Raw genomic sequence first — 16,258 nt, 5'->3', positions numbered from 1 at the left:
TTCCCTGCCGGTACGAGACTTGAACCCGCAACCTTTGGGTTACAAGTCCGACTCTCTAACCATTAAGCCACAACTTCCCCTTTTGACTTTATAACTCGCAATTCTGATTTCATAACTCGCACTTGCGAGTTTATATAACGCAATTCTGACTTTATAACTCGCAATTCTGATTTCATAACTCGCACTTGCGAGTTTATATCACGCAATTCTGACTTTATAACTCGCAATTTTGGCTTTATAACTCGCAATTCTGATTTCATAACTCGCACTTGCGAGTTTATATCACGCAATTCTGACTTTATAACTCGCAATTTTGGCTTTATAACTCGCAATTCTGATTTCATAACTCGCACTTGCGAGTTTATATCACGCAATTCTGACTTTATAACTCGCAATTTTGGCTTTATAACTCGCAATTCTGATTTCATAACTCGCACTTGCGAGTTTATATCACGCAATTCTGACTTTATAACTCGCAATTTTGGCTTTATAACTCGCAATTCTGATTTCATAACTCGCACTTGCGAGTTTATATCACGCAATTCTGACTTTATAACTCGCAATTTTGGCTTTATAACTCGCAATTCTGATTTCATAACTCGCACTTGCGAGTTTATATCACGCAATTCTGACTTTATAACTCGCAATTTTGGCTTTATAACTCGCAATTCTGATTTCATAACTCGCACTTGCGAGTTTATATCACGCAATTCTGACTTTATAACTCGCAATTTTGGCTTTATAACTCGCAATTCTGATTTCATAACTCGCACTTGCGAGTTTATATCACGCAATTCTGACTTTATAACTCGCAATTTTGGCTTTATAACTCGCAATTCTGATTTCATAACTCGCACTTGCGAGTTTATATCACGCAATTCTGACTTTATAACTCGCAATTTTGGCTTTATAACTCGCAATTCTGATTTCATAACTCGCACTTGCGAGTTTATATCACGCAATTCTGACTTTATAACTCGCAATTTTGGCTTTATAACTCGCAATTCTGATTTCATAACTCGCACTTGCGAGTTTATATCACGCAATTCTGACTTTATAACTCGCAATTTTGGCTTTATAACTCGCAATTCTGATTTCATAACTCGCACTTGCGAGTTTATATCACGCAATTCTGACTTTATAACTCGCAATTTTGGCTTTATAACTCGCAATTCTGATTTCATAACTCGCACTTGCGAGTTTATATCACGCAATTCTGACTTTATAACTCGCAATTTTGGCTTTATAACTCGCAATTCTGATTTCATAACTCGCACTTGCGAGTTTATATCACGCAATTCTGACTTTATAACTCGCAATTTTGGCTTTATAACTCGCAATTCTGATTTCATAACTCGCACTTGCGAGTTTATATCACGCAATTCTGACTTTATAACTCGCAATTTTGGCTTTATAACTCGCAATTCTGATTTCATAACTCGCACTTGCGAGTTTATATCACGCAATTCTGACTTTATAACTCGCAATTTTGGCTTTATAACTCGCAATTCTGATTTCATAACTCGCACTTGCGAGTTTATATCACGCAATTCTGACTTTATAACTCGCAATTTTGGCTTTATAACTCGCAATTCTGATTTCATAACTCGCACTTGCGAGTTTATATCACGCAATTCTGACTTTATAACTCGCAATTTTGGCTTTATAACTCGCAATTCTGATTTCATAACTCGCACTTGCGAGTTTATATCACGCAATTCTGACTTTATAACTCGCAATTTTGGCTTTATAACTCGCAATTCTGATTTCATAACTCGCACTTGCGAGTTTATATCACGCAATTCTGACTTTATAACTCGCAATTTTGGCTTTATAACTCGCAATTCTGATTTCATAACTCGCACTTGCGAGTTTATATCACGCAATTCTGACTTTATAACTCGCAATTTTGGCTTTATAACTCGCAATTCTGATTTCATAACTCGCACTTGCGAGTTTATATCACGCAATTCTGACTTTATAACTCGCAATTTTGGCTTTATAACTCGCAATTCTGATTTCATAACTCGCACTTGCGAGTTTATATCACGCAATTCTGACTTTATAACTCGCAATTTTGGCTTTATAACTCGCAATTCTGATTTCATAACTCGCACTTGCGAGTTTATATCACGCAATTCTGACTTTATAACTCGCAATTTTGGCTTTATAACTCGCAATTCTGATTTCATAACTCGCACTTGCGAGTTTATATCACGCAATTCTGACTTTATAACTCGCAATTTTGGCTTTATAACTCGCAATTCTGATTTCATAACTCGCACTTGCGAGTTTATATCACGCAATTCTGACTTTATAACTCGCAATTTTGGCTTTATAACTCGCAATTCTGATTTCATAACTCGCACTTGCGAGTTTATATCACGCAATTCTGACTTTATAACTCGCAATTTTGGCTTTATAACTCGCAATTCTGATTTCATAACTCGCACTTGCGAGTTTATATCACGCAATTCTGACTTTATAACTCGCAATTTTGGCTTTATAACTCGCAATTCTGATTTCATAACTCGCACTTGCGAGTTTATATCACGCAATTCTGACTTTATAACTCGCAATTTTGGCTTTATAACTCGCAATTCTGATTTCATAACTCGCACTTGCGAGTTTATATCACGCAATTCTGACTTTATAACTCGCAATTTTGGCTTTATAACTCGCAATTCTGATTTCATAACTCGCACTTGCGAGTTTATATCACGCAATTCTGACTTTATAACTCGCAATTTTGGCTTTATAACTCGCAATTCTGATTTCATAACTCGCACTTGCGAGTTTATATCACGCAATTCTGACTTTATAACTCGCAATTTTGGCTTTATAACTCGCAATTCTGATTTCATAACTCGCACTTGCGAGTTTATATCACGCAATTCTGACTTTATAACTCGCAATTTTGGCTTTATAACTCGCAATTCTGATTTCATAACTCGCACTTGCGAGTTTATATCACGCAATTCTGACTTTATAACTCGCAATTTTTACTTTATAACTCGCAATTCATTTTATAACTCGCAATTTTAGCTATAACTCGCAATTGCGAGTTTATATCACGCAATTCTGACTTTATAACTCGCAATTCTGACTTTATAACTAGCAATTTTGACTATAATTCACAATTCTGACTTTATATCACGCAATTTTGACTTTATGACTCGCAATTCTGACTTTATAACTCGCAATTGCAAGTTTATATCACGCAATTCGGACTTTAACTCGCAATTGTGACTTTTTAACTCGCAATTCTGACTTTATAACTCACAATTCTGACTTTATAACTCGCAATTCTGAGAAAAAAAAGTCAGAATTGTGAGATAAAAAGTCGCAATTACCTTGTTTTATTTTTTATTTAGTGGCGGAAACGGGCTTCCATAATAAAGAGATATAGATGGCTTTATTTTTTCAATAAGTGCTATATTTTATCTCACACAAAACAATAAGGATCTAATTAAGAGTTACTTAAAAAGATAAATTCACATGAAATACAATTAATAAAACTAGACGCAGCCTAATTTACATAACTTTGGTAAAAACAGTAATGCACTGCTGCAGGAAATACTTAAATAAAATAAAATAAAAAATGCAAATATATTTGTTTGAACCGTGAAATGTCACATAAAATAAATGACTATTAAATAATCAAATAAAAAAAAGAATAAATGCAAAATAATAATAAATATAATACATTTGTAATAATACTAAATGCAATAAAACTGTAAAATAAAATAATACAAAATAAAAATTCTATGCTAGTTACCAAGTTGCTGACCATCAAAACCTATTGTGTGAAGCTGGTCGACCAGCATGGATTTTGCTGGTTAAACTAGTTAGAACTCGAGCATTCTATGCAGTCTCCAAATCACAGCATATTCTAGTGTCTAATTTATCTGGTCCTTTAAAGGACAGTGACCCAGATAATTCAACACAAAACAATGTGCAACTCACAGACAGATAATGAAGACTGCAATTCATTCAATAACTGAATTCAAACAGTGTAACTAGTAGCAACCCAGACCACACAACAGCAGACTCACCTCGACCTCCTCATAGCTGCTGGGAAACTTCCTCTCCTCGAAGATGAGTACATGATGTCTGATCCACTGGAGAAGAACGGTGACCAGCTCGTAATACTCCTGCCAGCGCAGCTCCAGCTCCTGCAGCCGGGAACAAAACCACACAAAAACTATTCAGAAAGGAACAGGAAAGCTCTTTTGCCACTAAGTCACTTACCACATTCACTCAATTAGGTGTCAACAGTCGTAGCCTTGTCTGAAAACAGCATATGAAGGGAGGGACGAATCAAATACAGGGGCTTATTTATCGATAGTTTGTGACACAGCTCACAGATCATCTAACTCTCTTCTCATAACAGATGCTGATGGAGTGAAGGAGGAATGAAATAAACTGCCTCTGACAGCAGCTGGATGCTGTTATATAAGCGCAGATGGCAGAGATCCAGATCACACAACATCTATTACCTCTTCAAGTTTATATTCTTAACCTTTTATCCTCCTTAAAGGTGTAAACAAGGACGTGGAAGAGGAGCCTTCTGTCATTTTGTAACCCCAAAGAGGGTCAAAAAGGGTCATGATTCACCATACTTGAATGCTTGCAAATGAATTTGTAAAGGATAAATGTTCATTTAATTTTGTGCCTTTTCTTAACAAAGCTTTTTTACACTGTTAAAAGGTAAAAGGTTATTTGTTGGCATTGATGGTTCCAAGAAGAAACTTCAACATCCATGGAACCTTTTCATTGCACAAAAAGTTCTTTGTACTGGAAAAAGGTTCTTTAGATTATTAAAATATTCTTCACTCTAAGAACAAAAATGGTTCTTTTAAGAACTGTTCACTGAATGATTCCTTAGGGAACCAAAAATGGTTCTTCATCTTTTTTTAAAGAGACATCTTGGAATATAGTCCAAATAATCCATTGTCTACTGTTAATAGAGCAGAGAAGTATGAAGCACAGAATGCACAAAAGTCACTTTCAAACCAAGCATCTTTCTGTTGATGATTTTGCATAACCAACTTTGCATGAGCACAACCTGTGTGGGGAACGTTTCGTCTTCACACAAAACTCCAGATTGTTTGGATTTCTATTGAAGTAACTGGATTTTGCTCATGAAATTTCTCTGAGCAACAGTAAATGTGACCGCACCTTTGGTCCCCATTCACTGTAACTGTATTGAAAAGAGCAGCATGAACATTCTGCTAAACTTCTCCTTTTGTGTTGCACGAATGAAATAAAATCATGAGGTCTGGAATGCGTTTCTGAGTACATGACGATCATCTTGTCATTGTCAGAGAGACTGGACACTGATGCTATTCAGTAGTAGTGTGGGAATTTTCACAGGCAGGAAACCTTAAGTAACCTCATTCATATAGTTTTATTAGATTTGGTTCGACGGCATATTAACTGGACTATGTGCTGACTGCCTAAGTCTGGAACTGGGTTGTTAAGTGGAAATTACGTCATATTGAAATGATGAGGGAAATACTCACATTGGCTTTGACGCCGTCCTGGACGTCTGGGATACGGGGCATAGCGTCGTAAAGGGAGGACACATAGGTGATGATGGACTTCTCATCAGGATGAGGCACATCCACATCTGCAATGAAAAGAATTGTAGATTAATAAGCGTTCATCGTTTCATTCAGCATGTTCAATAAAGAGATGAAAAAGAGATGCTTTGTTTAAGCAGACTGCATTTGTCTACTGCAACTTCATGGAAGATCAGATCAAATTTCAATCAAACAATTTGGATTTAATCAACATGAAAGGCAAACTGTGAATATATATTTTTTTCTCTGTTGTGATGTTAAACAGGTAAAATGTAAAAAAACAAAAAATCAATTTTGTCCATCAGGAATTGATTAGTTTAGTTTGACTGTTTTCGTTTGCTAATTGCTGCAATCTTGCGCAAATCAAATCAAATAAGTTAACGTTTTTAATAAAGACAAGGGCACAAGCATTTTAAAAAACATAAAAAACATAATTATGTGGATGGATAAACCAGGCATAATAAACACTGTAATAGTCATGTAAAGTCAAAGGGGGTCACATACTTTTGACACTTTTCAAATGTCAAAGGATTGTAAACACAAAGAAAGATCAACCTACCGTGTTACATTTAATCAGGATTTAGCTCCAGTACTAGGTGTTAATATCTAATAACTTTCTTAAATTTAACATTACCCTCTGGGTCAAGCAGTCGTGTGACCCCAAGCTCTCGCTCTGCCACTGAAAAGGCCTGTTCCAGGTTCTCCAGATTGGATTGGCGGTACACCTTCCCCATGTCAATAAACCTGGGCCTGGTGAAATCAAGAGAAACAAAACCATCAGCCTCAGGAAGTGTGTAATAAATGCAGCATACTGTAAAAAGTTAAATCACTGGATCACTGAACAAAAACATGCATTGCAAATGCAATCCAATGCATAAAAAATGCAAACACTTTACGATAAGATCACATTATGCCTAACATTAACTAAACAATACCAATATATTAGTTACAGTTCATGTTACCTCCGGTCCATCAAAAACATTAACAGATACAACTTTTGATTTCAATAATGTATTATTAAATATTGAACATGAACTAAGATTAATAAATGCTCATGAAGTATATTTCAGTTTTAGTTTGTGCAACTAATGTAGTTAATGTTAACAAATTGAACCTTACGGTACAGTGTCACCAAAACAAAAATGTTTAATGAAATCAGAATGAGAACATTTTGCTTCTATGGAGTCAGTGGATTTGAATATTGCACAATATAATAAGTATAAATGTTGCTTGATACTAGAGGATATAATGAGTTCAGAGACGCAGTTGAAGTGACCACCTGCTCCATAAATCCAAATAACATCTGTCTCCTGAGGGATGGAGCCATAACTCACATGCCATGAATACCCAGAGATGGGAGCGGCTCCAAACAACAGAGGGCGAACAAACTATACACATTTACACCGAATTATTAAAGCATCGAAACCACCATAAAAAGTGTTAAAGTGTGATAAATGAAGCAAGCACCCAGGCATCTCTGTGAAATGTATGCTGGAAGGCATGGCATAAAATTCTCCAGCGTGGTATTGAACGTCTGCCACCATGCTCCGATCGTCCGTCCCGAAGCCTCCATGGATCTGCCTCAGGTCTCTCTCTGGTAAATAGCCCACTGAGCTCCAGTCCGGCCCGTATCCCGTCTGAGAGTCTCCGCTGGAGCGAGCGCCTGGACTCTGGGAGCCACGGCCGGAGTCCAGGGAACTCTCGGAGGGAATATCCTCGCACAGCATGACCACATGGTCCTCCACGTCACTCGCAGAAGCCATAGTGCTGCTGGAGCTGGCCCGACGCTTCTTAAATGACAGACGCCTCTTCAAGTTGAGCATCATCGTGGCCCAAAATGTGCTTGCACGCAAGGCAATTCCAAATACAGCATACAGTTCTTGCAATTCCAAAAATCAATATCTCCTCTAGTTACTCTTCAGTTTCTCAAAATGTGTTTCCAGAGAGCTCCAAAAAAGAAAGCAAACTGTACTTGCAGTGTTGTTTTCTGTCATGCAGGTGCTGCCTGTAAAAGCCTCTTCCTCATTTCTGAAAGGAGGCAGATCTGACAAATCCTATGGGTGTTCCTGGCTGACAAAAGCATCAAATCCTCTCTCTTCGTGTCAGGGTCAGTTGGGCGTTCCCACGCTTTGCAGGTACATGTCAACGTTTCAGAAAAGCTGCCCTGCGGGGAGGCCTGTCTCCACTCCGACAGGCACCACACCTCACGGTATTTGTCTTTCAGCCTTCATTGTACATTTCTTATAAAACTATTTTCTCATTCATTCTCTTCTTGCTCTCTTTTGTCCTCGCGTCTGCATACAGAACACACCCTCATTACAGAAAAACAGCTTTCATTTGGCCTGGATCTATGTGGCATGTGTAGACGGTTGTTTCCCGCTTACAAAAAACTGTATCATTGATTTAATTGATGCTCATATCGTTCCAAACCCATGTGGAACACAAAAGAAGATATTTTTAATAGTCTACATGCTACTCTTTCCCATGCAATAAAATCAGTTTGGGTCACCAAGCTCCAAAAACTAAAATTGCATTAATCTATTTTAGCTTTTAAAACTGCTACTTACTGACTTTTACATCTTCTTACTTAAAACATCCTGACTTAAATCTATTAAATCTACTTTCTAGTGAGACTTTGTCAAGCCAACATAAACTTTGTCTGGACAAACTTTTTTATCTAGTCGTCCTCTGCTATAGTTCTCAAATCTCATTTACATTCGCATACATTTGAAAATGATGTGTCACAGTGCATCTAGTACATCTCATAACTGTTTCTTGAGCTCGACAGCCCATTATAACCATATACCACTTTATATTCAAGAGCTACTCATAAACTCTGCATGATATCTCCTTTTGTATTCATCAAAAAAGAAATGTCAATAACACTTAAAGGCTTTATGTGAAAGGCATTATAAAAGTTTTCATAATGCATGTTGTAATGCATTACATTTTTTTTTCATAATTAATTGCAACCAAAATGAAAATGCATTATAATATTTGAAGGTTTGTTTGTTATGAGTTGTAATGCATTATACTTTCTAAAGGTGAAACAATAAATAGATAAATATTGTAATGTATTATAGCTGTGATTACATTATTAATGAGATCATGCAATTCATTGTTAAGTGCATTACAAGGCATTATTAATGCATTAAAACTTTTACAATGCATTTTATATATATATATATATATATATATAAAGGTAAAGTGTTACCAAAAAGACCTTTAGTTTAAAATATTCAAACTTCAAAGGCTGATTAAACTCCACAAGAATAAACCGTCAGTGGTGTGCACAGCGCTGATTTGACACATCTGTGCTCAGGGCATTTATCTCCACAGAAATATGCGCTGAATTCATATCAGAACATTTCACTCCATGGCATCAAGGACAAGTTTGATCAAGAGTGAAGCGTTTCTATATTCCAACATTGCTAAAAGAAAGCTGTATTTTGAGTAACTATCAGACTATTGATAAACATTTCAAGAAAATATCAGGAAACACCAAAAAAAAAAAGGATGAATTCTGTGACAATGCACTGGTGACTACTACTACTTTAGACTTTTACAAGCCAAACCCCAATCTTGAGATGTAGTACAGAGGCACTTACTCATGTTTGTGTATAACAGCGTTGAAGAGCTTTCCGTCCCTCCAGCTAGTGGTGAAGTTATCGCAGCGGATACCAGAGTAACCCTCCACCATCCGCTGAGACCAGAGGAGCAGCTTCTCCTTCGCTGACATATCATCTGACTGACCGTTCACCTGGATATCTGAAATCTGCCAGCCCAGAAAAATGAGTTGCATGGATTTAATAACATGTGGCAGCAGTAGCCATATGTTCATCATATGCAAATCAATAAATAATCAAAGTGGTTGATTTCTCACACAAATTTCAGTCATGCACTACAAACAAACTCAGCCCCACTGAATACCATTGACCTCCTAAAACCCCTCTGAGACCCGTCATTAGACTTAATCCATGAACAAGTGCAGCAAAAACAACGCAGTTCATTAAAGAAAAATCCAAGCTTGGAAATTGGTTCACTGTCAGTGTTGGGTAAGCTATATATTTAAACTGCAGCTTGCCGAGCTATAAGCTGCTCAGTTTGAAGCATTTAAACAACAGTATCTGCCAAACAACAATGAGGATCTCAAATAGAAAACGTGCATTTTTAGATTACTCGTAGTTAATAAAACAAGCATTAAACTAGATACTGTATGTATTTGACTACAAAAAAGGACAAAAGATATACTTCTGGCAACATTGACCGATGTAGTACAGTTGCTTTTAGTTACTCACAAACACTGTTTTAAGGCTTCGATTTTAACAAATTATGGTGACTAAATGTCCCAGATTATCCTGGACGGTCCTGGGTTCATGGGTTTCATGTGTCCCAACATTTCACAAAAAAATTAAATAAAATAAATAAATTACATAAGTGCCAGCTTGATGTTTAATGCAGGATTCTGTTTAGAATTTGGGGAAACTCAATAGAACATGATAAAGAGGCTAAGGAAAAGGGATGAAACACTCTAGACTTAAACTACTGTAAACTTAATTTTGAGGAAATCTTTTAGAAATAGTGTTTTTCTATACTTATTTAAACAATCATTGAATCATTTTTAATGTCAGTCAGGATAGAAGACAAGCTCATGGGAGGTTGCAAAACCTCAATAAAATTTCAAGCAGAAGCAGAAATTTCAAGCAGAAGAAACCCTGGTCACGAGACTATTTTCGGTCAGGCTACCTCCATAAAGAGAAAGCTCTTTTATTTCTTGAGGAGGTGGGCAGAAGTTCATACGCCACATCTCTACATATACCTCTGTGTCGCTGTTGAATGAACCAGAAGTCCTGCCAACTTATTTGATCAATCCAAAGAAATTAAATTCCCTCAAACAATGGAAGGACACATCGGCTGAATGTGTGACAGTCTCCTGGCAGCTGTAGTTTAATTGTTTGAGGTGGAATAAATCAGGGTGTGGTTGTAATTGAACACCTTGAACAACAGATTCACATAATTCAGATCTACAAAACAGCATGGATATTAGATTATGAAATTAGATTAGATCAAAGTCTCTCAATTCCTCATGGCGCCTAAGACACTGAACAGATTTATGTAGAGAATCAAACAAACTGCATCATTTTAACATTCTACGACTGTTGTGGTTGATCATAATGGATATTCCTGATTAAAGGAGATTATTAAAAAAAAAAAAGCATGTTATTGCATGAGGCAGATACTGGTCTGAAGCAAAAACGATTGACCCTATTGATGTTTGATTGGAAACCGATGACACCCAAAGAATTAAATGAACCAGTGATTGACCCAGACTGAAGTGATTGATCAAACTGATCAGGAGCCCAGGAGGAGGAGGAGGTAAATGGTACGGGAACTCAACACTGACAGAACAGGAGACCTGGAAGTGCAGGATGATGGTCCATATGAGACCCAGCGTCAGCTTTGGGTTCCCGTCTGCAATGTCATCGTTCCTGATATTCACCAGCTTGACCTGTGATTTACAGAGAAGGACAGCATTTCACATTTGAGACACTGTCTCAATACTCTATGATTTGCTTTTTCCATGAAAACACTCAAGGAGGCACTTAAAGCAAAATGTCTATGCTGCTCTTTTCCCCACTAAGACGACTGAAGATACACACATTTTCTAGATGGCTTTTTCTAATGCTTTGATGGTCAGTTTTGTTGTGACCAGACAGCGGTTCCAATTAACTTTAACTTCATGTAAGAAAGCAGCTTGGACATTCTGCTAAACATCTCCTTTGATAATCCACGGATGAAAGAAAATACACAGGTTTGGAAACCAACGAGGTTGAATAAGGACAGTAAGGACAAATACAGAGTTCTGGCATGAAACTCTAGATGGTGCAGTCTGATAGGTCTAACTCAATCTGACCTAATGACATCATTATCACATGGCACAGCTGATTGGTTCTTTCCTGTATCGGTAGCCAATGAGCTCGCTGCTCAACATTCAAATATATGACTAGTGCTTGCCGTAGCAGTCAAATACATTAACATTGTCATGTACATTACCATGCCAATCCCTCCGAGAGTTGTCATGACAGAACTATAATTTTTGGACATACTATCCTTTTAATGTAGTTTGTAAGTTGTGTTGTTCTCGTACCTGCCGGTGTCTGAGGAAATCCAGTGCTATCTGCACATTCTGCAGTTTATTGGTTCTTTCCTGTATCGGTAGCCAATGAGCTCGCTGCTCAACATTCAAATATATGACTAGTGCTTGCCGTAGCAGTTGCAGCTTGCTTCAGAAACCCTCCACCTTCCCCAGCTCCACCTGTATAGATCTGCTACGAGGTGATTCATGTATGCTATATGGGGGGTATTTCATGTATGTTATATTTGCAGCAGCAGTATTTCTTACATGCTCACAGCAGCATGTTGTGGATGTATTGGCAGTAGCAAGTCTCGGTACTTGCTCTGCCGCAGAAGCAGCGTAGCAGATCTATTCCGCCAAGACCAAATACATTAACATTGTCATGTACATTACCATGCCAATCCCTCCGAGAGTTGTCATGACAGAACTATAATTTTTGGACATACTATCCTTTTAATGTAGTTTGTAAGTTGTGTTGTTCTCGTACCTGCCGGTGTCTGAGGAAATCCAGTGCTATCTGCACATTCGGCAGTTTGTGGAATCGCATGCGTCCTCTCTCACGAGGCTGTGGAGACAGACAGAGGGGGAATAAGACACATAACATTGTTTAAAGAAGAGACGAGACTGAGACGTGTCCTTGAGTGCCCAGAGAAACTTCTTTGGAAGGTCTAAATGAAGAAATAATGAAGAACAAGGAGGACCTGGCTGTGAGGCTACAATATTTATGAACACTAATAATGCAAAGAAAAGACATTAAAGACCCCATGAAATCAAAATGTTTAGTCTATGCCTGCTAGCATTGAGGACATCTGTATGCTAGGTGACAGAAAAACTAAATCTGCATTTAAAATATACATTTTTGATATTCTGATTCATGTTGTGATCAGGAACATATACAAATTTGTGTCCAATAAGCTCCACGCAAGAATGAGCATGTTCCCTAAATAAATAATACCTGCTTTGATATGCCAAGCCCCAATTTCCTGTTTCAATACGTCAACACAGATCATGCAAAAAAATTAAAATTAAACAAACAAATAAATAAAATGCATGTTGAGTCACTTCATGGGGTCTTTAAGCTTATTTGACAGAAGTGATGGTCTTGTCGCTTTAGGGACGTAATGTGGTATAATATTGTGGATGAATGCTAAATAACTACTGAATGCTAAAAAAAAACTTTCTGTATTATAGGAAACAACCCAAAACATTTGACTCCCCAAACACACTCCAAGAGTTTGCAGACATCATTTTGTGACCTGAACAACTTTAACTTAAAAAAGCATGTCTTGCACAACTTATAATCAGTTATATATTGCTTCACAATAAATGTGGATTTATTTGGCAGTCACTTAGATATCATTAATTCGCTATATCGGTCACACACCCAAACTGTGACGAGGTTCAGATAGATGGTGTCATAAAGAGAAACAGCATCAGTCATGCGCAAGCGGAGGCTACTATAATGTTATTTAGAACAGTCAAATTTCAGAATAAAAGTCCCTCAAATTAGAAGCAAAAACATGCTTTATTAAGACAGCAATGCTGTTTTTGATCTTAAATCTTTTTTATTTATAAATCTTAAACAAGTCTTTCAATATTGTTGTATAAGAGTAAATGAAACTGCTACTGTAATGCTATTCCTAATAGTAAACTTTCAAAATAAAAGTCCCAACAAATTAGAAGAAAAAACATGCTTAAGACAGTAATGTTTTTTTGCAAACGCATCTTTTAAATCTTTAAATTTAGAATTTTTAATGAAGTCTTTCAGCATTTAGCTACCAACCTGCTGAATAATTACCCTGTAATCTTTATTTTAAAGTGCCCCTACTATGGATTTTTTTTTTTAATGACCTTTCATGCAGTGTGTAACACAGCTCTAAGTGAATGAAAACATCCTGCAAAGTTTTAAATCTAAAAGTACCCCGTGCATAGAGTTATTGTCTCTCAAAAGAAAGAGTCGACTCTGAATCATTGAAACGAGTCGTTTTTAAAACGAATCCCAAGCCGTTTCATCTTGAGGTCAACATGAAACATTAGCATATTGTCCACAAAGCAGCACTGCGCTCACAAACGCTGCTTTATCAGGCATCACAGGCGAGATGAAATGAAAATGAGACCAATCGGACCAATCACTGCAGATTAGCGTCACGCAAAGGAGGGGTTTGAAAAAATGAATCATTGAGCGAATCGTTTGGGAGTCATTGAGCAAATAAGATAAAAATAAATGCATATTTTAAGACAATTAAAGTGTTTTTTGACCTTGCATGCATGTCAACCTGTTGTTGGGGACTCTCAAAACCAAAATATGGACCTTTCATTACTCATAATAGGGGCACTTTAATCAGCTGAGATACCTAGCATTTTATCGTCGTGAGACATACAGTAGCATTGAAGTAACTCTAATAACAAATGAAAACAAGACTACAGCAAGACTGGTGGACGTGACATCATGCGCAGGCCAGCCACAGTGAGTGACCCATGCCAATGAAGCATCTGCATCACTCACCAACCGCACGCTCCGCACAACGTCCCGCTCCCTCGGCTTGACCAGCAAGAGAAGTGCAAAGAGAGCAGACAGAAGTCAAAGGGCAAAGGTCAGCAAAGAGACGGTGGGATGAAAGACAGAGAAAGAGTCAAGGAGGAGCCACACAGATTCAAAAGAAAAGCCGAAGAGTGACGTTAATGTCTGAGCTAAAGCCAAGAAATGAAGCAGTTTGATGGGAAGAAGTCGAGAATTTGCCTGGAATATCTGAACCCAGTGTTTTGGGTGTGATTCAACAAAACGTGTTTCGAATTTAGAGACGTATTCCAAGGCATCACCCATTAACATGTCTTCGTTGACCTGGAGATCTGGATCAGGACTTTGGATTTGTGTGAAGGCTGAGGGCAAGGTTGGAGGTGGAGAGGTAGACTGGGGTTAGAGATGGTCTTCTCTTGACTGGCTGTTTAGCTGCATTAGTGGAGGAAGAAGTTAGGTTACACTCACCAGCGTCTCTCCGGAGAGGACCTCCAGAAGGGAGATCAGGTTATGTCCATCTCGGAGATCTTCATACAGGTCATTCACATGACGCTGAGTCTGAGGATGGAGAAAAAGCAAAGATCAGTTTATGAGAGTCACACATAAAAATAAAAAAACACATCCCTGCAGAAAGAAAATCCAACTCTGCAGTCAATTCTGAAGATTTCATTCCTCACAAACAAACACTAAACTTACAACCCCGATCTTAACTGTAGCATTGTGTTTGTAGCACATCCTGATTACCGTTTGATGCGATCAGATTCATCCATGATTTTTCTGGACGTTGAACTTTTTTTGACAGGTGACTGCGTGATTTAGTTGAATTGGTTAAATTGTCAGCAGGTTTGTGTTTTATTAGTTTGGAGGACAAAATCACGCACCTAGAATTTCCACTTTTGGTCATTTTGTTGACAACATTTTGTCATAATTCATCTATCCTCATGTATATTTTTTACGTTAAAAAAATATTAAAAAAGGCTGAGCTTCTACATTTTATTCCATTCAAGGAAAGTTAATGGTAATGCCAATCCAATCCAAGTCCTATATATTCCAACTGACTTGTCATTTGGAAATGTCACTTGAAATTCTCTGGTACATTTATGTTCTTTTTAGAGCTTGGCAGTATACATCTAGATCCAGTGTTCTTGTACAGGATAAAAACAGAAGCTTAGACATGCTGCCTACACCTAATTTTGTGTTTAAGTTTGGAACAACATGATTTTGACCAAATGATATTTTCTGGGCATCTGAAACAGTTAAGACTCCAAAACTGGGCAGCTCGAGCAGGGACTCTAAACACAAACATGCATGTCTCTTGTTAAGAGAGGAAAAAAAACCTGAATTCAAAGTGATTGATTTGCGTTTTACTCATGTCAAAAAAAGATCTGTGTCAAATGATTTACTGAGTGACAGAGTTTAAATTAAATTCTGAAGCTTTCTCCTTCTTTTCTAAATCAGCCACTCAATCATTGTACAGTAGGTTTATAAAACCTCGTTGAGTCAGATCTCAGCTTCAATAATAAAAACACAGACAGACTGGGCTTCCTCAGGTATTTATCATGCAGCTATCAATATTAACTATATCTATATCAGCTATATCAACATGCACTGCTGCAAAACACTCAAATCTCTGCAGCTCGCTTGAAAATCCTTAAAGCTACAGTTCACAGAAAACTGAGAGTTCTGTGATCATTTATTCACCCTCATGTTGTTGCAAACACATTCAAATCAGTGTTATTTTAGTACCATTGATAAATATTGCAGGATTTTTTTATATTTTAAACATTTTCTGTTTTCTATTTAATTTTAGTTAAAGTTTTAGTGATTTTGTTGTTTGCCATTTTATTTTTTTTATTTTTTTATTTATTTATTAGTAAATACATTTTTATTTATTAGTTTATTTATTAGTTTATTTAGTTATTAGTTATTTCAGCACATTGAGTACTAAATTAAAATGAGAAATGTTGAGAAATGTAGCTGAAATAAAACAAGATTTTTTTTAAATTGATTTCCATTAAC

At 37.1% G+C, this 16,258-nt stretch overlaps 1 protein-coding gene across 1 annotated transcript in view; it reads right to left on the bottom strand.

Moving 5' to 3' along the window:
- LOC107689171 (plectin-like) overlaps positions 1–16,258 on the bottom strand; it is an 85,065-nt gene that overhangs the window by 39,857 nt on the left and 28,950 nt on the right. The window contains exons 4-10 of the mRNA XM_016487094.1: positions 14,708–14,797; positions 12,209–12,286; positions 11,002–11,094; positions 9,194–9,360; positions 6,220–6,335; positions 5,526–5,632; positions 4,056–4,175 (exon numbers count right to left, since the gene is read on the bottom strand). Coding sequence (XP_016342580.1) covers positions 4,056–4,175; positions 5,526–5,632; positions 6,220–6,335; positions 9,194–9,360; positions 11,002–11,094; positions 12,209–12,286; positions 14,708–14,797 — 771 coding nt within the window. The remainder of the gene's footprint in view (positions 1–4,055; positions 4,176–5,525; positions 5,633–6,219; positions 6,336–9,193; positions 9,361–11,001; positions 11,095–12,208; positions 12,287–14,707; positions 14,798–16,258) is intronic.

Source organism: Sinocyclocheilus anshuiensis, unplaced genomic scaffold, assembly GCF_001515605.1.
Source record: "Sinocyclocheilus anshuiensis isolate Anshui unplaced genomic scaffold, SAMN03320099.WGS_v1.1 scaffold737, whole genome shotgun sequence".
Classification (NCBI taxonomy): domain Eukaryota; kingdom Metazoa; phylum Chordata; class Actinopteri; order Cypriniformes; family Cyprinidae; genus Sinocyclocheilus; species Sinocyclocheilus anshuiensis.
This window is presented reverse-complemented; position numbering and strand designations above follow the sequence as displayed.